General features: G+C 40.3%; 4 protein-coding genes across 4 annotated transcripts; 2 read left to right on the forward strand and 2 right to left on the reverse strand.

Annotated features, from left to right (window-relative positions):
- Nucleotides 1–328: 328 nt before the first annotated feature.
- LOC140925648 (uncharacterized) lies at nt 329–17,463 on the forward strand. Its single transcript, XM_073375560.1, has 17 exons — nt 329–332; nt 910–1,103; nt 1,639–1,712; nt 1,877–1,991; nt 2,581–2,612; nt 3,578–3,668; nt 4,670–4,734; nt 5,518–5,607; nt 11,674–11,755; nt 12,319–12,842; nt 13,130–13,186; nt 14,434–14,494; nt 15,183–15,341; nt 15,625–15,710; nt 15,806–15,875; nt 16,462–16,609; nt 17,183–17,463. The coding sequence occupies exons 1-17, from the start codon at nt 329–331 to the stop codon at nt 17,368–17,370; spliced, it is 2,040 nt and encodes a 679-aa protein (XP_073231661.1). The 3' UTR covers nt 17,371–17,463.
- LOC140927765 (histone H3) lies at nt 6,193–6,801 on the reverse strand. The gene has a single exon (XM_073377449.1). It carries the CDS (start codon nt 6,799–6,801, stop codon nt 6,391–6,393), a length of 411 nt encoding a protein of 136 aa, XP_073233550.1. The 3' UTR covers nt 6,193–6,390.
- Nucleotides 9,651–10,173, reverse strand: LOC140927766 (histone H2A). Its single transcript, XM_073377450.1, has one exon. The coding sequence runs from the start codon at nt 10,084–10,086 to the stop codon at nt 9,706–9,708; it is 381 nt and encodes a 126-aa protein (XP_073233551.1). The 5' UTR covers nt 10,087–10,173; the 3' UTR covers nt 9,651–9,705.
- Nucleotides 10,405–10,839, forward strand: LOC140927767 (histone H2B, gonadal-like). The gene has a single exon (XM_073377451.1). It carries the CDS (start codon nt 10,405–10,407, stop codon nt 10,774–10,776), a length of 372 nt encoding a protein of 123 aa, XP_073233552.1. The 3' UTR covers nt 10,777–10,839.
- Nucleotides 17,464–19,317: the final 1,854 nt, after the last annotated feature.

The following is a 19,317-nucleotide window of genomic DNA, read 5'->3' on the forward strand; positions in this document are numbered from 1 at the left end:
GCGAAAAGTATGCTAATTTTATTCATAAACTCTACAAATTATTGTCAACAACACGCTCATTAGATGTCTTGACAATAATTTATTGATATCGAATCAAAGAACTCGATACCGGTCTATTAATTTATGGGATAACTGCTGCTTTCATTCCTTCCCTGCGGCGCGTCTTCTCTTTGGAACTTCGGAATGTGTGAGGCCATGTACGATCAAGTCTTCGAACGCTGCGGTGAAAAATTTTCATGATGCTTTACTTCATTGCAATTTGCTCAGGAATTTGGAACAAATTAACTTAAATCTGTCCTTGTTGCTATGGAAGGACGCATGCTAAAGAATGGGTAAGCTGCCATCATGTTTTGATTTTAAAATGAAATCAAAAAGTAAATCAAAATACACTGAGTAATGTTTTGATGATGTTTGTCCGGCCTATTGATCAACTCTAGGTCGTTTAGTTATTTGTTAATGACTAGTTAACAAATTAAAGCTTGTTGTTTTAGGCATAACAGGTGATCATAAAATTATTGCTTATCACAAGATAAACCCTACGACCCCACACAATACTGAGCCAGACTGAACTGTGCCTAGAAATCGAACATTAATAGTTCCATGAGCTTTTCAATAAGTTTACTGCACTCATGAAGAGCAGAATTATGCGGAAATAGGGTTTAAAAACCTTTTCAGTTCATGCAGGCCATGCGGGTATTCTTTTGTAAGTTACTTATCTTACATATAATAGCCCAATTATTTTGTCTGCTTAGTTAAACTGATTGAGAATAATAAAACTTAAATAAAATACCGGTACATACCGTTGTAAAAACCAGCTGGAAATGGATATAAGCTTATGATATCTATTATAATGACTTCTGCATAATGTATTTTTTCCTCATAACATTTTGTTTCCCCTCTTCATTGAAGATGATTACAGCATAGCTCAACTTTACAGAAGAATAATCTCACCTTCTGTTAAAAATGAAGAATGGCAGAAACAGACACATGTTCGGCATCAATACCTCAAGAGTCAATCACCAGTCAGCCGACTCAAAGTGGCCAGTCCAACACACAGCATCATGTCTGCCCCTGGTCTCTTAGAAACTGACATGGCCCTTCAGGTACACATGCACGGGTGCCGTATTTAATAAGGTGTTCCAGAATACAAAAACATTACTGAAATTTTCCCCTCACTCCATTGCCTAGAAGACAAGATCTCTTACCACCACCCTTCCTGTGAAGATTTCAGATCTTTAGACCATTTCCTGGGCTAGATCCTACAGTAAATAGGATGCTAATCCATTTGTCCCTCCGCTCTCCACCCCACTTCCTAGATGTGTCGTTATATACCCCTCATATTTTCCCATTGATCACTTTATTTATCATTGTGGTCATCTTTTTTCTTACAATACATCTATAGATGTCATTGCCATTTATATTATCGCCTTTGTCATCAGCTCCAGCAATGTAATCATCACTATCATCATTACCATCACCACTGTCATCATTATCACCATCGTCCTTATCCTCCTCCTCCTTCTCCTCCTCCTCCTCTCTATAATCATCTTCATCATTATCATCATCATCACCTTTCAACTTCTGCAATTATCTCCACTAATTCTGGGTTTATAACCTAATAATGCATTTACCTTCTAGCCTATAAACGAAACAAGCTCAGCTGTCACTGAAAAATCAACAACAAGGAGTGAATATGCAGGATATAATTTTCAGTAAGTCTGACAGCCATTTTAATCTTCATCTTACATGTATCATTATTTTGAACAGTTTTTGTTATCTTTTAATCATTCTGACATCATTCGGACATTCATTGATACTTGTTACTCTGTGTTTTGTAAAATTAGCTTTTGCTTTCTCTGATTATTTCTTCTCTCAGACCAACCGTAAAGTTCAAAACAACATCTCTCCCTGCCATGTCGCTGAGCAGAAAGTACTCACCATCTCCCACAGGAACAACAAGAACAGTTCCCATTTCCTTCAGCCACAACATGGTAATACCACTCGTGGGGAGGGGTGTAAGGAGGTCGAAAAACTGCAAAACCACTCAAAAAAGGGTGAAAAAAACAAAGAAAATCATACCATATCAAAATTTGCTAAAGCAGTATCACGGACATTGTTATGCCCCCGCCCCCTTCCATTAGTAATAAGCAGGTAAATTGTCTCGTGCTAGAATTTATTTAGTGAGAGCAAAACTTGTTTCATTTTCCTTGTTACTACAACTATAAGGAATGCACCAGCGTTTCTTTGGTGGAAAAAGATTATCATGATAAAAGTTGTTTCTCCTCTGCTCCATCCCTTTTGAATGCCTGCCATGTCGGCTTACTAAAGCCTTAAGGATAATAATAGTGGCCACCATCTCTTTGACCTTCCTTTCACTGTAACAATCATGTTTCTAAAAGTTTGGCAGCCAAATATGTAATAAAAGTAACTTCGAAAACTGCATTTACATGTAAACCAAGGTTTTTTTTCTTCAGAAAAACTTTACACCAGTCTCGTCTCATTCACCTGGTGTAAACTGTTACAGAAAAGCAGAGTTTTTATATTTTAAGTCTCGTTTTTATGTGAATTTTGTTATTTTAGGGAGCACCATCAAGATATTGGACAAATGAGAAGTAAGTCTAACCTAAAGTTGTTAAATGTAACTATTAAGAATTTTAGACATGCTTGGTCTCTGTTGCCCTTACTTTGATAGCCTGTTCCAGGCTCTCAGATAGTGGGGAAGACGCGAAAGAAAAAGGCACGCGAATTCCTCCTGTTTTATTTTCGTGTTTGCGCTTTCTCAATTCAGCGGACCCGACTATCTCGGAGCCTAGAACAGGCTATTACTTTGATCATTATTTTGAAGATACCTTGGTTTATTAGTTTTACTTCAGAGCGGTTTTCTTAAAGTCCTTGAAATGAAAACGCGTGAACGCAACAGAAACAAGAAACGAACGGAAATAGAGCCATTTGATTGGTTTATCGAGCGGGTACACGCGTGGCTTTTGGTTGGTTAAGCGAACGTTCAGGTAAAGAAACTTCATGCCCGAGAAATCAACCGATACTCTTTGACGTCACACTACAACATGATTGGCCAATCGAACAATACCTTCTCCATATTAGGGTTTTGGCGGGAAAACGAAGAGGCCATATTTTGATCTTTTCATCCATTGGCTGATAAAACAAATAACGAACACCTACCGAAATTATTTTTCAAGGTCGTACGAAAATCGCTATGGGATGTTGGCGATATTCCAAAGTACGAGTCCTTAAATCTTGATGTTTTTTTGATGGGTGGCAGATGTACATGTATCTTACCCTGAAAACAAACGCCTAGAAATGAGATGCAGTTGAACCTCTACTTGCGGCCAACCCTCCACAAAGGCCATCCCTCTCTACAACAACCACTATTTTTAGAGGACAGTCTATACATTGACTCATTCTTCTGTCTCCAAGGCGGCCATTGAGGAGAGGTTTATCTGTAGCTGGTTAAGTTTACAGGATAAGTACCAATTTTACATCTGTAGAAAAGCTGGTTAAGATCAGCACTAATCATTTGATGTTAATCTAATCCACATTCTTTCATTAAAATTACCAGTCCTAGAATATTGTACAGTAGACAAAGAGACAGGCTGAAGGCCGAAGAACAAGCAAAGGAGCAGTGTAGAAGAATGAAAAGGACGTCTGAGGTTGGTAAAACCTGTCAATACAAATAAAGGCAAAAAGAAAGTGTTCTGAAACACTTGACTTGGGGTTAGCTTTATGAATAGGCATTATGAAAAGCTTACGACATTTTTAATTGTACAATCAAACCTGCACTAACAGTCATAGCCACCTCTTTACGATGGCCACTCTTTTGGCGGATAGTCCATACACTGACTCTTGTTTGAACTCCTATACAACGGCCACCTCTCTACAACGGCTCCTTTTTTTTGCGGACATTCCATACATTGACTCCTGTTTAAAACCATCTATAACGGTCACCTCTCTACGGCCACTTTCTTCTGTCCCCAAGGTGCCCTTTGAGAGGAAGTTTAAATGTATTCTGTTTGGACCAAGATGGGTTTTTGATCATCAGAACAAACAGTAACTTTACAGCGGCCGGGGGGATGCAACTGGAAAGACAAGGCTTCCATAGGCTAGGTTGTTATGACTCTCGCGCATTTATCGTCGATAAATCGCAAAAAATAACTATGCAGTCGCCTTACTTTACACTTATGATTTAAAATCAAGCCTAAAAATCACAGCCAAAAATCGCACGAAAACGGGCCTCTACGAATGCGATTTACGAGAAGTGCCACAAGACAATCTCCTGAGTGAGTAAAAATGAAACCTTATAGCAGTTCTTTATTGCGGTCAGTAGTAAAATTAAACTAAGTCGCTGGACGAAAAACTTTTTTTATTAGCCTGACCTGCGCGGGAAAAATCAAACGAAACAAAACAAAACAAACTGAAGTAAAAGAAGAAAAACTATTTTCTCCTTTCCCCACCCGGTTTCCCCTTTGCACTTGCGGTCATTAAATCCCTCCCGGCTTATATTTTCATACGCTCGCTCAAAGATCCGTAAAGAGAAAATAGAGGGTCTGTGAACAGGCTCCAGGCTTTATTTTTTTAGGTTACTATCGCTACTGATAATGGCTTATCATTTCAAAATGTTAAAAACTCATAATGTGTGCATTGCTGTTTCTAGATTCTTAGCCACAGGATTGACAAGCAGTACTACATGGCAGGAACAAAAATACCGTTACAAGGAAGGTTGGTTTACAGCTTTTACTGAATAATACCGTTAACTGTTTCTTCTAAAACTCAGAGCGTGTTTGTCTACAAGGTTAAGATATTTAAATTTTGCCTTCCTAAACAATGACAATGGTATAGTACCAAATCCTCTGCTAAATGATAGAGAAGTTCCAGAAGGTGGCAAAGGATTGCAAGATGGAAATGGACTACAGCTTCAGAAAAATTTTTGAGTGGGGCAGGAGAGGGGCGCGAGAGTCCGGTAGAATAGGGGATGGGATGGGGTAAAGAGAGGAGAGAGGGGGACTTGGAGTTCTAAAAGGGCGGGAAGTTAGAAAAATAGGGAGAATGAAAGCCGTTTCAAAGTCGTTCCACAGTCGAAACTTCCCGGCCCAGCTAGGTGTGAAGAACGGCTGAGCCGTTCCAAATTGAAATAGGCGTTTCTAATTGATTCAGACGCCGAACTTTTCATGTACTTAATTCACCGAGTGGGCCTCATTAGGCAGATTAAGCTAAGACAACGCAATGTCCAATAAGAACGCAAAGGGCCGCAAAAAGGACTGAACACGACTTCGGGTGCTTTATTTGCCGCTCTGCCAAATGAATTTTTAAAAGTTATGTTCCATTTGTCCGACCACCGACTCTCACGCATTCCCGAAAAAAAAAATAGAAAAGGCTTGTTATCTTCACTGCGTCGTCGCGTAGTCTTTGCTAAATCTTCCTACTGGATCCTGTGCGCCCTTAACCATTAACTGTATCTTAGCAATTTGTTTCAGTATCTACAATTTGTAATTTGATTGGTAGGTATGATGTAGACAACACAGACCTGTTGCAGCTGAGGCTTCTTTCACAACAAAAGCAATTGTCGGATTTCAAGGCTGCCAAAGACACAAAGTAAGTGATTTTCTTTTTCTTTTTTGTCTTTTTTGTTTTTGTTTGTTTTTACATTTTTCAACGTAAGAATGTCATCATTCGAATGGACTATTTTAGGGTCTGTTTATACCAGCAATAATTCACTTACGGTACACCGCTTCCGACACTCGCTTTCGATACGAAAAGCATAATTGTTCGGTATTGCACTTGTCGCCTGTTCCTTGTATCCAAACCCTAGTTTTCGTACTCACTGTATTTCTAGCCTGCGTAATAGGCCCTTGGAAGTAACGGGCACAAGAGGAGAACGCTGCGCGCGTAGGGTGATGAAAGGAAAGAAAGAACGGTGTGCGTGACGTATCAAGCAGCGACTGCCAAGCAATTGGATAGGGGGTGGTAACGATTTTCTTCGGCCTCTCGGGCAGGCGCTCCATCTCCCCTCGCTTGTCTTCCGTTGCGAGCCCCGTTCTTTTCCGCATAATCCAAGCGCCTGCTACCATTTGCTACGCACCCTATTCTCTTTCGGCTCATTGGCTAAGAGCCGGCCTACAGTTAACAGTGCCATTGAAAATCTATAAAACTTAAAAAAGTTTTAAAAGTTTTAAAAGTTTTGTGACACGTTCAAGTCTAAAGGGAAACCGGTCGTTTCGATACGAACTGAAGCTTTGAAACTGCTCAAGAAATTTGGTTCACTTAAAGTATCTAGCGCAACTTGGACTACTGACAAAATGATAGCACTGGAGGTCATTGCTTTTACAAATGTGGTGGCTCCTAAAAGAGCCGTTGATTTGTTGAGATGCTATCCGCTTATGCTCGCTCTCCACGGATTCGTCGGGCCAACTGAATGTCCTTGGGCATGATGGTGACGCGCTTAGCGTGGATGGCGCACAGGTTGGTGTCTTCAAACAGACCAACAAGGTAAGCTTCGCTAGCCTCTTGAAGAGCCATCACAGCAGAGCTCTGGAAACGCAGATCGGTCTTGAAGTCCTGAGCGATTTCTCGCACAAGACGCTGGAAGGGCAGCTTGCGGATCAACAGCTCGGTAGATTTCTGATAGCGACGGATCTCACGAAGAGCGACCGTACCAGGCCTGTAACGATGTGGTTTCTTAACGCCACCCGTGGCAGGAGCGCTCTTACGAGCTGCCTTTGTGGCGAGCTGTTTGCGTGGCGCTTTTCCACCGGTTGATTTACGAGCAGTTTGCTTTGTACGAGCCATGTTTTTCGTTTCAAGAAGATCGTTGAGGATAAAATGATCAATTAGATAAATTAGTTTATTCCACTATAATTTTAGAATTTTATACATGGCGGGCTACATTCTGATTGGTCGAAAAATATCTTTTCTGATTGGCGAAAAAAATCCTTTGTAATATTTTGAAAGTATCAGCAGTTCATGCCGACAGAGTTGGATCCCAACAAACGTTACGCTATCTCGAGTCGTTTTCCAAGACGTTTCGCATTAGAAAATGCATATAACCATCGCAAAAGCAATAAGTAATTGGTGCTTAAACGCCTTCTCTTTTTGACTAAATGAATTATACTTCTATGAATATTGTGCGATGAACATACGAAGCTCACTTTGTAGAACTGATTATGCGCATATATTACATCCGGTGTATGTGTAATTGCTCTTTGGACTTGCTTTACTTTTGTTTTAATCTGACCAATAAAAATATTACTAAGTCTTCGCAGAGGTCCACTTTTTTGGTATATAAGCCAGGGAGAACACCTTTTTGGATATCATTTTAGTTAAAGAGCTACAACATGTCCGGTCGCGGTAAAGGAGGCAAAGGTCTAGGAAAAGGAGGCGCCAAGCGTCACCGAAAAATCCTTCGTGATAACATCCAAGGCATCACCAAGCCAGCCATCCGTCGTCTTGCCCGTCGTGGCGGTGTCAAGCGAATCTCTGGCCTGATCTACGAAGAAACCCGAGGTGTTCTCAAAGTTTTCCTTGAGAACGTGATCCGTGATGCCGTGACGTACACCGAGCACGCAAAGAGAAAGACCGTGACAGCCATGGATGTAGTATACGCCCTCAAACGCCAGGGACGCACTCTGTACGGATTTGGTGGCTAGATTCCACCGTCTACACAAACCAACGGCTCCTTTAGGAGCCACCATATCCTATGAAAGTCATAACCAATTCTCCAGTACAGTACTTAACTCTTTCTTCCTACACTGCTTGAGTTCGTATTGAAAGGACGGGTTTCCGTAGCGCTTCTACGGTACATGTAGACGGCAAAACTATTTGAAGTAACCGCCAACGGCCTCTCCTACTATTTGACACACCAAAACATAAGACTTTTTCGACGCGAAAGGAATCAAAGTCATGAAGCTGGTAGTGAGCAAAATTTCAGCAAAGTTTTGAAAACTGTTTCAAATTTCAGCCCTGGTTGCGCACGCTTATGCAATCCGATGTTAATGACTCGAAAGTGATTTTAATGTATTTTACTTTACAATGTCTCGGAAATCTTACTTCATTTCGTCACGGGTTTACTGTATATACTAAGAACTAACGGCCTCCGCGGGTATCGATTGTGTCGCTATTTCATGCAGACGTCTACTTCAAAAGCGTTCCTTAGATTTCGCGGTGAAAAGTTCGGTGGTCGTTCAAGGGTGACTCGTTACCAAAGAACAAGTAGTGGGAACGCATCGGCCAGAGAGCTCGCACACCAAATCAGTTAGAGCGGTTTTCATTTGAGTGTCGAAAAGTAATTGGTTTTGCACTTTCTACACGATGCGATTGGCTTAAAAGATTCGCGCCACCTTTTCATCCAATCAGAAGTAAAACCAAAGCCAATTGTGACGCGCTCGCATGCATTTTCCCGCGCTTTGCGTCAGCCACATGTAATTACTTCGAGTTTTGATTGGTTCAATGTATTGTCTGTGTCCTATGTGATTGGCCAGAGTAATTACTTTGGTTTTGGTTTTACGACACTCAAACGAAAACCACTCTAATACAAAGCTCAACGAAAGATACAGTGTTTAATCCTAGAAATAAAAATGCAGCCTAATGATAACTTGTTCCTTTGGTAATCCGTACTTTAAGTCATGTGGCGTGTTCTAGTAAGCGTAATTCACTGGAAAGTTTGCTGACATTAATGTCTGTCAACTTCTTAGAAACCAGTTTCGTTTATTCTGCCTTGTGGCACTTTTAGGTCAAAGCGATATCTTTACGCAAAGTCAAAGTCAAAATGATGGGAAATAAAGCGCTGAGCGAAGCATACTTATGTTAGCTTTATTTTATACTAATTAGTTTTTACGCCGCTCATTCGCATTGATTCGCATCTTTTAGTAGAATGTCATCTAAGTAGAGACACTTCAATCTTTCCAAAATAAGAGTCGACTTGTTCTCTTGTATTTGTCTACAAAAATCGAAGGGCTAATTTATTGATCTATTTGCGGGGTATATGAAAGGCAGAGATAGAGCAAGAAAGCAGTAGGCGGCAAAACCGTTTGTAGTAACCACTAAACGCCGCCACAGTTTGATTCACTGAAGGTTTAAGTCGTCTGTTACAAACCACTTCAGTGAGCAACTAGAGTTTTCGAGGTTTGGCTACTTATGTAAGGATGGCTGCGCACGTTTGTAAAAAAATACCTTTGCAATACTCTTCGTGCTAACTCAGTCTACTTAACATCGCATGAAAACTAAAGTTTAACGGGACATCATCTCGTTATCGGAAACTATTGAAAGAGATACTTCGTGCTCAACGTTAAAACTGCACTCATTTAGATGCGGTTAAATTTGGCGCTCCATTCAAGAGTGTTCTTAAAATTTACATTTAAATAGTTATGTTGGCTTTCGAGTGGTATAATCAAATTGACGCAAGATACGCACGAGAAAGCGCGTACGCTTTGAAAGTGAAGTAGAGATGAAGCTTAAAGAATACTCTGGAGTGCACAACTAACTGAAACTGGATGTAAATTATCTTATCTTAGTGCACGTTTTGAAATAAAATCGTTATTTGGAAAGATTAATTTACCGAGAAAATTTTCTTTCCGCGTTGTTTTAACTACTTGCAGTACTCTTTGGTAGTTTAGACTTCCAAAGCGAGTTATTGGTCATGACTTTTATAACATTTGGTGGCTCCTAAAGGAGCCGTTTGTGTAAATGAAAGCTGAATTAAGCTTTCTGTTTCTTCTCGGTTTTCTTGGGAAGAAGTACAGCCTGAATATTGGGAAGAACACCACCTTGCGCGATGGTGACACCGGCGAGCAGTTTGTTCAACTCTTCGTCATTTCGGACGGCCAGCTGAAGGTGACGGGGAATGATTCTTGTCTTTTTGTTGTCGCGAGCAGCGTTTCCAGCCAACTCAAGGATTTCAGCGCTCAAATACTCAAGCACAGCAGCCAAGTACACTGGAGCACCAGCACCAACACGCTCAGCGTAGTTGCCTTTCCGAAGAAGACGGTGGATACGGCCAACAGGGAATTGAAGCCCTGCTCGGGATGATCGGCTCTTGGACTTGGTGCCCTTTGCCTTTCCTTTACCGCGACCAGACATGTTTTCAAAGTTAACAGAAGCCTTCTAGTGAAGTGAAAGTTCAAATTTTGGCAGAAAGCAATATTTGTAGATTATTTCAAAGTCTGTAGGATCGAAAGGCACCAATCAAGGCTCTCGGTTTAATTTTCAAAGAAGCTTTGTTTTCATGTGACATTGCAACACGTGGGTAAGTGTAAAAAACTTCTGTATATCCATGTTTTTAGCCAATCAAATAACTTGATTTTCGATCCGTATGTTAATCGATCCTTACCCTATTCTGTTATAAATATCAAGTGCATAGAGTATTCAGGCATTTCTAAACCATATTGAAATACAGACATGGCCCCCAAAGTTGCAGGTAAGAAAGGCGAGAAGAGAGCTGGAAAGGCGAAGGCTCCATCTGATGGAAAGAAAAAGAGGAGGGGAAAGAGAAAGGAAAGCTATGCTATCTACATTTACAAGGTGTTGAAGCAAGTTCACCCCGACACTGGTATCTCTAGCAAAGCCATGGGCATCATGAACTCGTTCGTTAACGACATCTTCGAGCGCATCGCCACCGAAGCGTCCCGCCTTGCCCACTACAACAAGAAATCAACCATCAGCTCCCGCGAGATACAAACCGCTATCAGGCTGCTTCTGCCCGGTGAACTGGCCAAACACGCTGTCAGTGAAGGAACGAAGGCTGTGACTAAGTACACCAGTAGCAAGTAAACTTGCTTCGTGAGTTTACCGCCAAAACCAACGGTTCCTTTAGGAGCCACCAAATATAATAAAAGTTATGATCAATATTGCAGAACATAAAGCTCAACGCGCGTTTCCTTTTAATTAGCAATCTCTCTAAAGTAGGTACCGCTCTTGCTTGCGCCAAATTCTCATTGATTTTTTGCGACTTGGTGCGGCTACAAAGATTTCCACAAAAATTCTCCAGTACACACGAAACGATCGAATGAGGGCACGCAATCGGCAATGTCAACAAAGTGAACTTGTAGACAGCAGCCGTAACACATCTCCTTTATTAGTCCGGTCTCCCAGAATTGAACTCATCTCTTTCGCTCTGCATGCAAACAAAACGGCGCTCTAAGCCATTTTCAGTTTGCCTAACACTTTTATCTTAACACCGCTTATCGCGAACAAGCTTGAACAGTTTTATGAAAGCACTAGGTGAGACTGGATAACCTCTTTTCTTCTTAAAGACTTCACCACGAGCGGTCGTCCTTCTTTCCTCAGAACTGCCCGCCGCGGGCGCAAAATTAAAATTATGCAAATTATGGGTGAAAAAGACGAGAGATTGAAGCGGTGAGAAGGTTTCCGTCCTCGTTTCTCGCGGCGTCGCTGCTTAGATTTCAACTCACCCGTGCCGGCTCTCGAGCTACTGTGACTCAAAAGAAAAATAAGTGACTAAACGCAGTCTGTAAAATAACCCACCTGAGAAGAAATCTGAAGTCCAATGAATTCTTCGTTTAGATAGACAAGAAGATTTATTTCACTCAGTTCCGTTTTATATTTGACACAGATTGAAGTGACAATGACAAATAAGTACCTTTACTTACATAAGAAATAACCGACCCAGTGTGTTCGAATGTTATTTAGTGGAACTTTTACTTACAGATTTGCTTCAAGAAATCCTCGGGACAGTCCAAGTGGTCAGCTTAGTACCCCTGTGCCAGGAATTAGAGCACCCAGCTCCGCGGTAAGCCTTCTTCCTAAACGTTTCTGCAATTGCAGTTATCATTTTGTAGTACCCTCTTGTGCTGTCACTGAAAGAATATTTTATCTGAGGCCTTAATTCTTTCTTCGTCGTAGCGCTTCAATTTTTCCGTTATGTCCAATTTTTTATATAGATTGCAAATAGTTGATGACCCCACCGAGGCATGCGACAGCGGTCTTTCTTTTGTGCAATTCAGTTCTAATTTGTTATAGCCTGTGACCCGTCTAAAAGCCAAATTCGTAGGGACGTTTTCGTTGTAGCTGTTCTTTCAAGTGTTTGTTTATTTGTTTGTTTTCATCGTGCATGCGTATAAAATCTTGTCATAATCATTTTACATGCAAGGGAGTGCAAGGGATTTGCTTTGTGTGTTTTTTTTCTGGCGTCTCTATAACCAAAGCACGGGGAAAAAACAACTATCACAAACAGCAAGCTTCCCAGCTAGTCATCTCTTACTCTCTCTTGAAATTGTTATTGTTCAAACTGTTGCTGCTCGTTGTCACTAAAGTTTCTAGGTTTATTGTTTTTGTTTTTGTTTTTGCATACAGGCATTTTCTTCTGCTACTGATTTGGAAAGCGCCGAAACTGATGGAAAATGGGCGGAAGAAGAGTCGGATATCAGTTCAGTTGACGAGTTTGACAGCGTGTCAATCAAAGGAAGACGGAAGGAATTCATGGATCGCAAAGCCGCTTTACTCAATCAGAGAGTATCTCAAAATGGCGTTGAAGATGGCAATTCCCCCGATTTCGAAAACAAGGACAGCATGGAAAGCATCGATAAAAAGACACAGTCTGTGAAAAAGAATGGAATTCCTGCCGCCAAAGGAGTTAAAAAAGGGAAAATACGATTCAAAGATCAGGAAGGAAAGACGCCTGACAATCAGAAAAAGAGTAAGGATAAAAGAAAAACTGCAAGGAAAGGGCAAGAGGATGAAGAAGCGACGAAAGATGATGCGGGTGATACAAGTGCTCCAAAAGAAGAGAAAAGAAATAAATATTTAGATGAGTGGCTCGGAATAAAAAGAGAAGAAGTTGATACCAGATATCAGCCGGGGAAACCTCCACCAAACAGGTATATGCTGGTATAATTCGGGCTCTACTTTTTAATTTTGTCTTTATACACATGCTGTCAAGTACGAGAAGATGTGTTTTATTTGTCATATCTAGACCTACCAAGAAGTGGTTAAAAAAAAGAACATTGGCGCACCCGAATCAAGTACACAAGCCATTTGGATATCAAATAAAACGCGTCTAGTGATTTAAACCTTCTGTTTTGCGGCGAGTGTAGTAGGTTTTTTGTTTGTTTGTTTTTCTTGCTCTCGTTTGGTACTTATGATTCTTTGGCTTTATTTTCGTCAGGATTTTTATGTCAACTAACACAGACGTCTCAAAGAAGAAAAGAGGAAAGTTTTCTTCGTAAGTAATCAGAGACTATTCCGTTGTATGAATGAAAGACAGTGTAGGCGTTCACAGTCCCCTATTTTTCCGTGGTATCGCCAAGATCGAACGATTTGCTTTACAGGCGGCCATCTTGATTTCAAATGTGCTTAGAGGACTGGCGTCGGGGGTTGTTAGCGGTAGAGGGAGAGAGGCTAACAGTCCCCCGCCCTTTAAATAGATTTGACACTCATTCCCCATCTAGAAACCGAGATGGCTCCCGTAACGCAAAGCTAAGTGCTCGATCCCGACGATCTTACGGAAAAATAGGGGACTGTGAACAGTCTAGCGACAGTGGCGCATACAGATGTTTTCTTCGTGGTTAAGATGCGCATGCGTCGCTCCTTTAGGTTCCCTATGTAAGTATTGGTTTCCGTCGTTTGTTACCACTGAGCCCCTTTTTTGTTATCGTAAATCCTCTATTAAGCCCGGTCGGGCTTATTTACTTCAAACCCATTTGACGGGGGCGGGGGGAGGGAGGATGACGAGCGGGGAACTTATTTGAGATTGGGGGGGGGGGGGTTATTTAGCTAAGAAACGACGATGGTATCAGTTCTCCATAAAGAACTAGAAAGTGGTAAAGTTAGAAGTTTTAGGTCATGCAGCCGAGGATCAGAATCAAATGCGAACTTCCAGTTGCTAAATAAATCATCCTCGATCAGTCCTAAAGACGTTTTAGAGTCGTGATCCATTAATATACAGTCTATCATTTATTAGGGAAGAATAATTAGGGGAGGAGAGGGAGTTGGCTCATTAACTTTTTTCCCCTGAAAAGTGGGGGGGGGGACTTATTAGTAGAAGGGGGCTTATTTAAGGGGGGGGGGGGGGGGCTTAAGGAGGATTTTGCATCGACAAAAGCCTTTAGGGTCGCCCGGGGAAGGCAATGAAGATCGCCAAGAGATTAACATTGGAATTGGCGCCAGGTTTTTTTAAGGTGAAGGGAGAAATGCTCGTATAAGAAGGATACCGTAAACGTGCTACACCTTTCATATAGCAGCATGCAAAAACCACGTCTAAGAGAAACTGATAACCCCTAGCCTTTGGATATTTAATTATGAGGTCGTAGGGACGGTCGTAAGACGCGAATGAATATAAATGACAACAACTCAAATATATAGCCTACCGCTAATGAAGCAATAGTAACAGCATACCATGTAACACCCCAAAGAAAGGGTTACACGTCCCATGATGATAAATACATGTATTTTTGCTTATCCCGTTGGCAGAACATTTTTGACAGAGATCACTGAAGGAAAGGAAGCGGAAGACGACAAACTTCAGACGCCTGTAAGTCATAGTCATAAATCCTTTCAACTTTCATTTATTACTTTTTTGTTAACCATTTTTCCTTTATATACAACCTGACTCTTTAGGCTCGCACGAGTTAGCCTGTATCGCAGATTTGATTTAAGACTGGTTAATAACGTAATAATAACTTTTTATCTGGCTGATTTTTTTTTTAATGAGGCAAGCCTTGCATTTTGCCACTAAACTAAATTCCAGGTATATTAAAAAATGTCATTGTTTTTGGGTACCCTCGAACGATATGTTCGCCTCTGCACGCAAAGCTGTATTTCCCGCGCCAATAACGACTGCCGTTCACAGATTGAGAAACACGTGGCCGTCTCTGTGAGAAGAATTTGCCTAAAAAAAGTTCATCGGTCCTTTCTGAACGAAAGTTTGGACCCCCCCCCCCCCCCCCCCCCCAATCAAAAATTCCTGGATCCGCCCCTGCACTGGAAGAGCGATTTGAATTTCCCTTCAACCTGATTGGCAAATCGACAATAACTTTTTTAAAAGGCCAGTCATGGCGCCTACCCTAATCCTAGTGCACTGTTAGAGTCAGAGGCCCGCCACAAGGATTTCGGCGCTGGTTTGCAGACGGAAGTAGCCGGAGTTTACTTTCGTCTGTGGCACAGGCTATGTAGGGCTAGCATGAGATTCGAACTTAAACGAGCCTTATATTTTCCTCCAGGATACGCGTTACGGAATCATCAACGAACAACAGAGACATGTGTTTGGCCTTCTTTTTGATGAAGTGGATAAAGATAAAAATGGCAGTGTAACTCTCGAAGAACTCAAGCTAAGGATGCAGCCTTCTGTTTCTAGACACGATATTAAACATTTTGTACAGGTAAGAAAGAAAAAAGAACCTTAAACCTTGTCCTTTTCAGAATTATATTATCTTATGAACGTTTTAAACAATGTCAAGTCTTTCTTTAACCAGGGTTGGGCTAGACTCCCTTATATAAGAAACGGCTAAACGAACAGTCTATCACTCACATCGCTCGCGCTCGACAATTTCTTCGAGAAAAACAAATAAATGTCTGTGAAAAAGCTTCTGTTATTCTAACTTTTGAGTCATTGTTAGGTTTCGCCTTTAAATTTTCTCGTACTTTTCTTTTTTTCACTTTTAGGTGTTTGACTTAAACAAAGATCACACCGTCGATAAAAGAGAATTTACCGCCATTTGCGCTCTCAATGATCAGATTTCTGGAACCAAGTAAGAAATTTGAAGTTTTTCTTGCCGCGTGAAATGATTAACTAGGGCTATTGGTTTATCTTTCTTTCATTTATTATTTTTTAATTGTTTGTCAGAACTGAATCCGAAGATGCATCTTTAGCTTTAGACCTGGAAAATTTATCGCAGCATATTGTCATTTTCAAGGTAAAGTGCACGTGGTAGACATCAAAATGTTTCTTTTTTTTACGACGGTCGTATATTAGACATAAAAATGAAACTCGGCAGATTAAAGATCTCTCTTCTCGTAGAGTCAGTGAAAAGGTAGGCATTATTATAATAATTATTGTTTATTTTTATTTTTTCGTGAACATGGTTAAAAAAACCTTTATCCTAAAAAAACGTTTTGTAGTTGATTGACTTTGATACCATCTAATCTATTTAAAAACTCTTTCAGACACTGTGAATAACATCATGGATATATCGAAAATAGAGAGTAGAATAATATGGGCTGGAAAAATAGATGTAGAGAATATGGAATGCGAGGCCATAAAAAACTCAGTGGAATTTTCTTTTCTTTCTTTCTTCTTTGTTTTGCTTGTTTGTTTGTTTTTTCCGTCCCAATTGGTGACTAGTGTGCCACACTTTCAAGTAAAACCTCTTGAGCAATACTTTGGTGCGATAGCAATTACATAATAAAATCAGTATGATTACTTCTTATTCTTAAGAGTGAAAGTTCTCGTTTGTAGAGGTAATTAATATGTTGTTCCATATCAATACTGCTTTTGTAAAGGAAATGTTCAAAACAATCGATGAAGATGACGACAACAGACTAGACGCTGGAGAGTTACTAGTGATGGTGTCCGCTGCCATGGAAACGGAAATAGGGGCGGACCTTCAGACAGCCAAGGAGGTGCTTGAAGGAGCACGTGATGAGTTTGGTGAGTCTAATCGTTGCAGTTTCTTATCATACATTAAGCAATTATTGTATTAAGTATCATAGCGGCTATGAAGAATTATGCAGATCGAGGATTGGCGTTATCTTTTTTTTTGGTGAATTTTTTTGTTGGCCACTGTTTGGAGTGAAAGGATTAATGATTGGTTCGTAATCTTTACTTTCGTTAGCATGACGGCAGACGCGGTAACAACGTCGGGTGTCACCGCTAACTACTGTTTCTGTTGTTGTTCCTAATAGATTGTAAGACGATTACGACTACGAGTCCGAGATTTTCTCAATACTAAGTAGTGCACGCGCGTGAACCAGCGTCGTTTTTGGCGGGAAAACATGATTGCGGTCATAGCTCCTTCATTAAAGATAACCGTGCTAATTTTTTGGTGAAAAAGAAGTGCAATGAAGCTTTCCGGAGTGTCTATACTTTGAGAATACGCAAAAAAACTTTCAGTCAAATCTCGTACTTAGTCGTTCTCGTCCTAGAATCTAAAGGTTTCTAATTTGTACCAATGATGTTCACCAGAAAAGACAACTTATTTGTGTCCTTTTCGATTTTCTCCAGGTTTTATCGACTTCGTTGGTTTTATGTCATATATACCTTTCTTTGCAAAGCTGTTGAGAACAATTCTGGAACATCCGCTGAGTATTGCTGAACTAGAGCGAGCTCGTGAACGTGTAAAGAAGCATGACATTACTTTTAAACCGCCCAAGAAGAAGGCCAAAGAACCAAAGAGTTGGGAAGTTTTCTAAAACTCTTTCCGGCCAGATACGAATTGCTAAATTAAAAAATTAAAAGCAACAAATATCCTATGCCAGTGCCGTAGCCAGACCAAACGGCCAACCGAGGAAGGCGGGAGTTGCTAGGGGGGTTCGGGGGCATGCCCCCCCCCCCCCCCGAGAAATTTTGAACTTTAGTCTCTCGGAAATGCGATTTTCAGCGTTTTCTGGGCCTTTCGGTAACTTTTTTTCGAGTTAATTTAAGTGGAATTTAAAAAGCAATAATCAGAAACAAGCTACATAATCTGGGTGACCGTTAACCTCGCCAATGGTTTTGATCAGTATTTGTTCAAAAAAAATTTGAGTTAACGTACGTAGCCCCTTGAGATCGATGATATGGTAATTTTTTCATAGTATATTGACTGAATTGCTGAATTCTTTGTAATATCATGATGCGTTAAAAATATCCGATGATCGCTTATGTAAAATAAAAATGATCGGCGAAATTCGTCAAAATTTTACCGAGGCGAGTGCCTCGGTTGGCCTCATACTAGCTACGGCGCTGTATGCAAAATACCTAAAAACATAAAGGTACAGCTTACTGTCATTTCTGGCCAAAACTTGCGCTGTGTTTGAACCTTTCATAATTTGAGCCTAATTTTTATTTGAGTACCGACACATTTACAACTGAATAACCATTCTATTTTCATATACTTTATATTTTTAGTCCTAATCGTACATAGTTTGTTTTAAACCTTTTACCCTTTATTACCAGTAAATTAACTTTCATGGGGGTGAAAATTAACAATTAGTGAATGAGGCTGAGTATCTTATGAAGAATTATGGAGATCGAGGAGGGTGTTATCTGTCGAGGCCGTAGGCAGAGGCGGATAACACCCTCCGATATCTCCATAATTCTTCATATGATACGAAAGCCGAATTCAATAATTGTTTTATTATTCATTCAAAATAATTCCTACCGGTACCGGTAATTTAAAAACATGGCTAAAACATGCGTACCGCCATCGATCCATTGATGTTAAGTTTATCTTCCCCATTCTTCGATAGTGCACGTTTCAGATATTCTCCAAATAGCAGATGTCGCCCTTCGAGTTGTCTTCTTTCTGTTCTTGCCATTTTTTCGCCTAGTTCTTACTCTTGAAACGAGTGAAATGTCCGCCATTTTTCAAGTTCACAAGCAAAACAACTCAGCCTCGTCCCCAGGTCGTCTCGGTTAACGGTGCCTTAACCTGCGAAAACGCTGCATTTTTTACGTCATTTCCTCGTTAAACACAAAATTCTTCCAAATTTGGTCATCAGTAACTGGTTATGGCGAATTAAACGTGTGCTTTTAGCCAATGAGAATCGGGAAAATATTTTGAATGAATAATAATATAGGTTAATAAACTTAATCTGTAAATAATTTTTGGCTAAGGTAAAAGTTTCTTCATTTTGTGGCATAGTCACTAAGGATTTTTACATTATATAAGAGAAATGAAAAATTTTTAACTTAGGAAACAGTTTCTTCATTTTGTGGCATAGTCACTAAGGATTTTTACATTACTAATAAGAACATTCCCCATTTCTACTAGCTTTTTATCGAAAGCAACTTTTTATAATGCGCCGGAATGAAGAGTTTCAGCCTTGAGTTAATGTTAGTTTGTGCAAAGGAATATTAATAATTTTATACTACTACATGAGAAATTTCTGTAATTTGATTGGCTTAGAGCAGTGGTATTTCAGCTTAATTTGAAATACCTACATGTGAAAACTACAAATTTAACCTTTTGTTGGTAGTAGTATAAACAATAATAGCGTGATTTGTACGTGATATTTGGCATAAATCGCCCACTCGTGATATTTCAAAATTGTCTCAAATTTCACTCGCCTAACGGCTCGTGAAATTACGTAGAACAATTTCGAAGTATCACTCGTGGTATTTATGCCAAATATCACTACAAATCATGCTATTACCTATAC

This window comes from Porites lutea, chromosome 2, assembly GCF_958299795.1.
Source record: "Porites lutea chromosome 2, jaPorLute2.1, whole genome shotgun sequence".
NCBI classification, from domain to species: Eukaryota; Metazoa; Cnidaria; class Anthozoa; order Scleractinia; family Poritidae; genus Porites; species Porites lutea.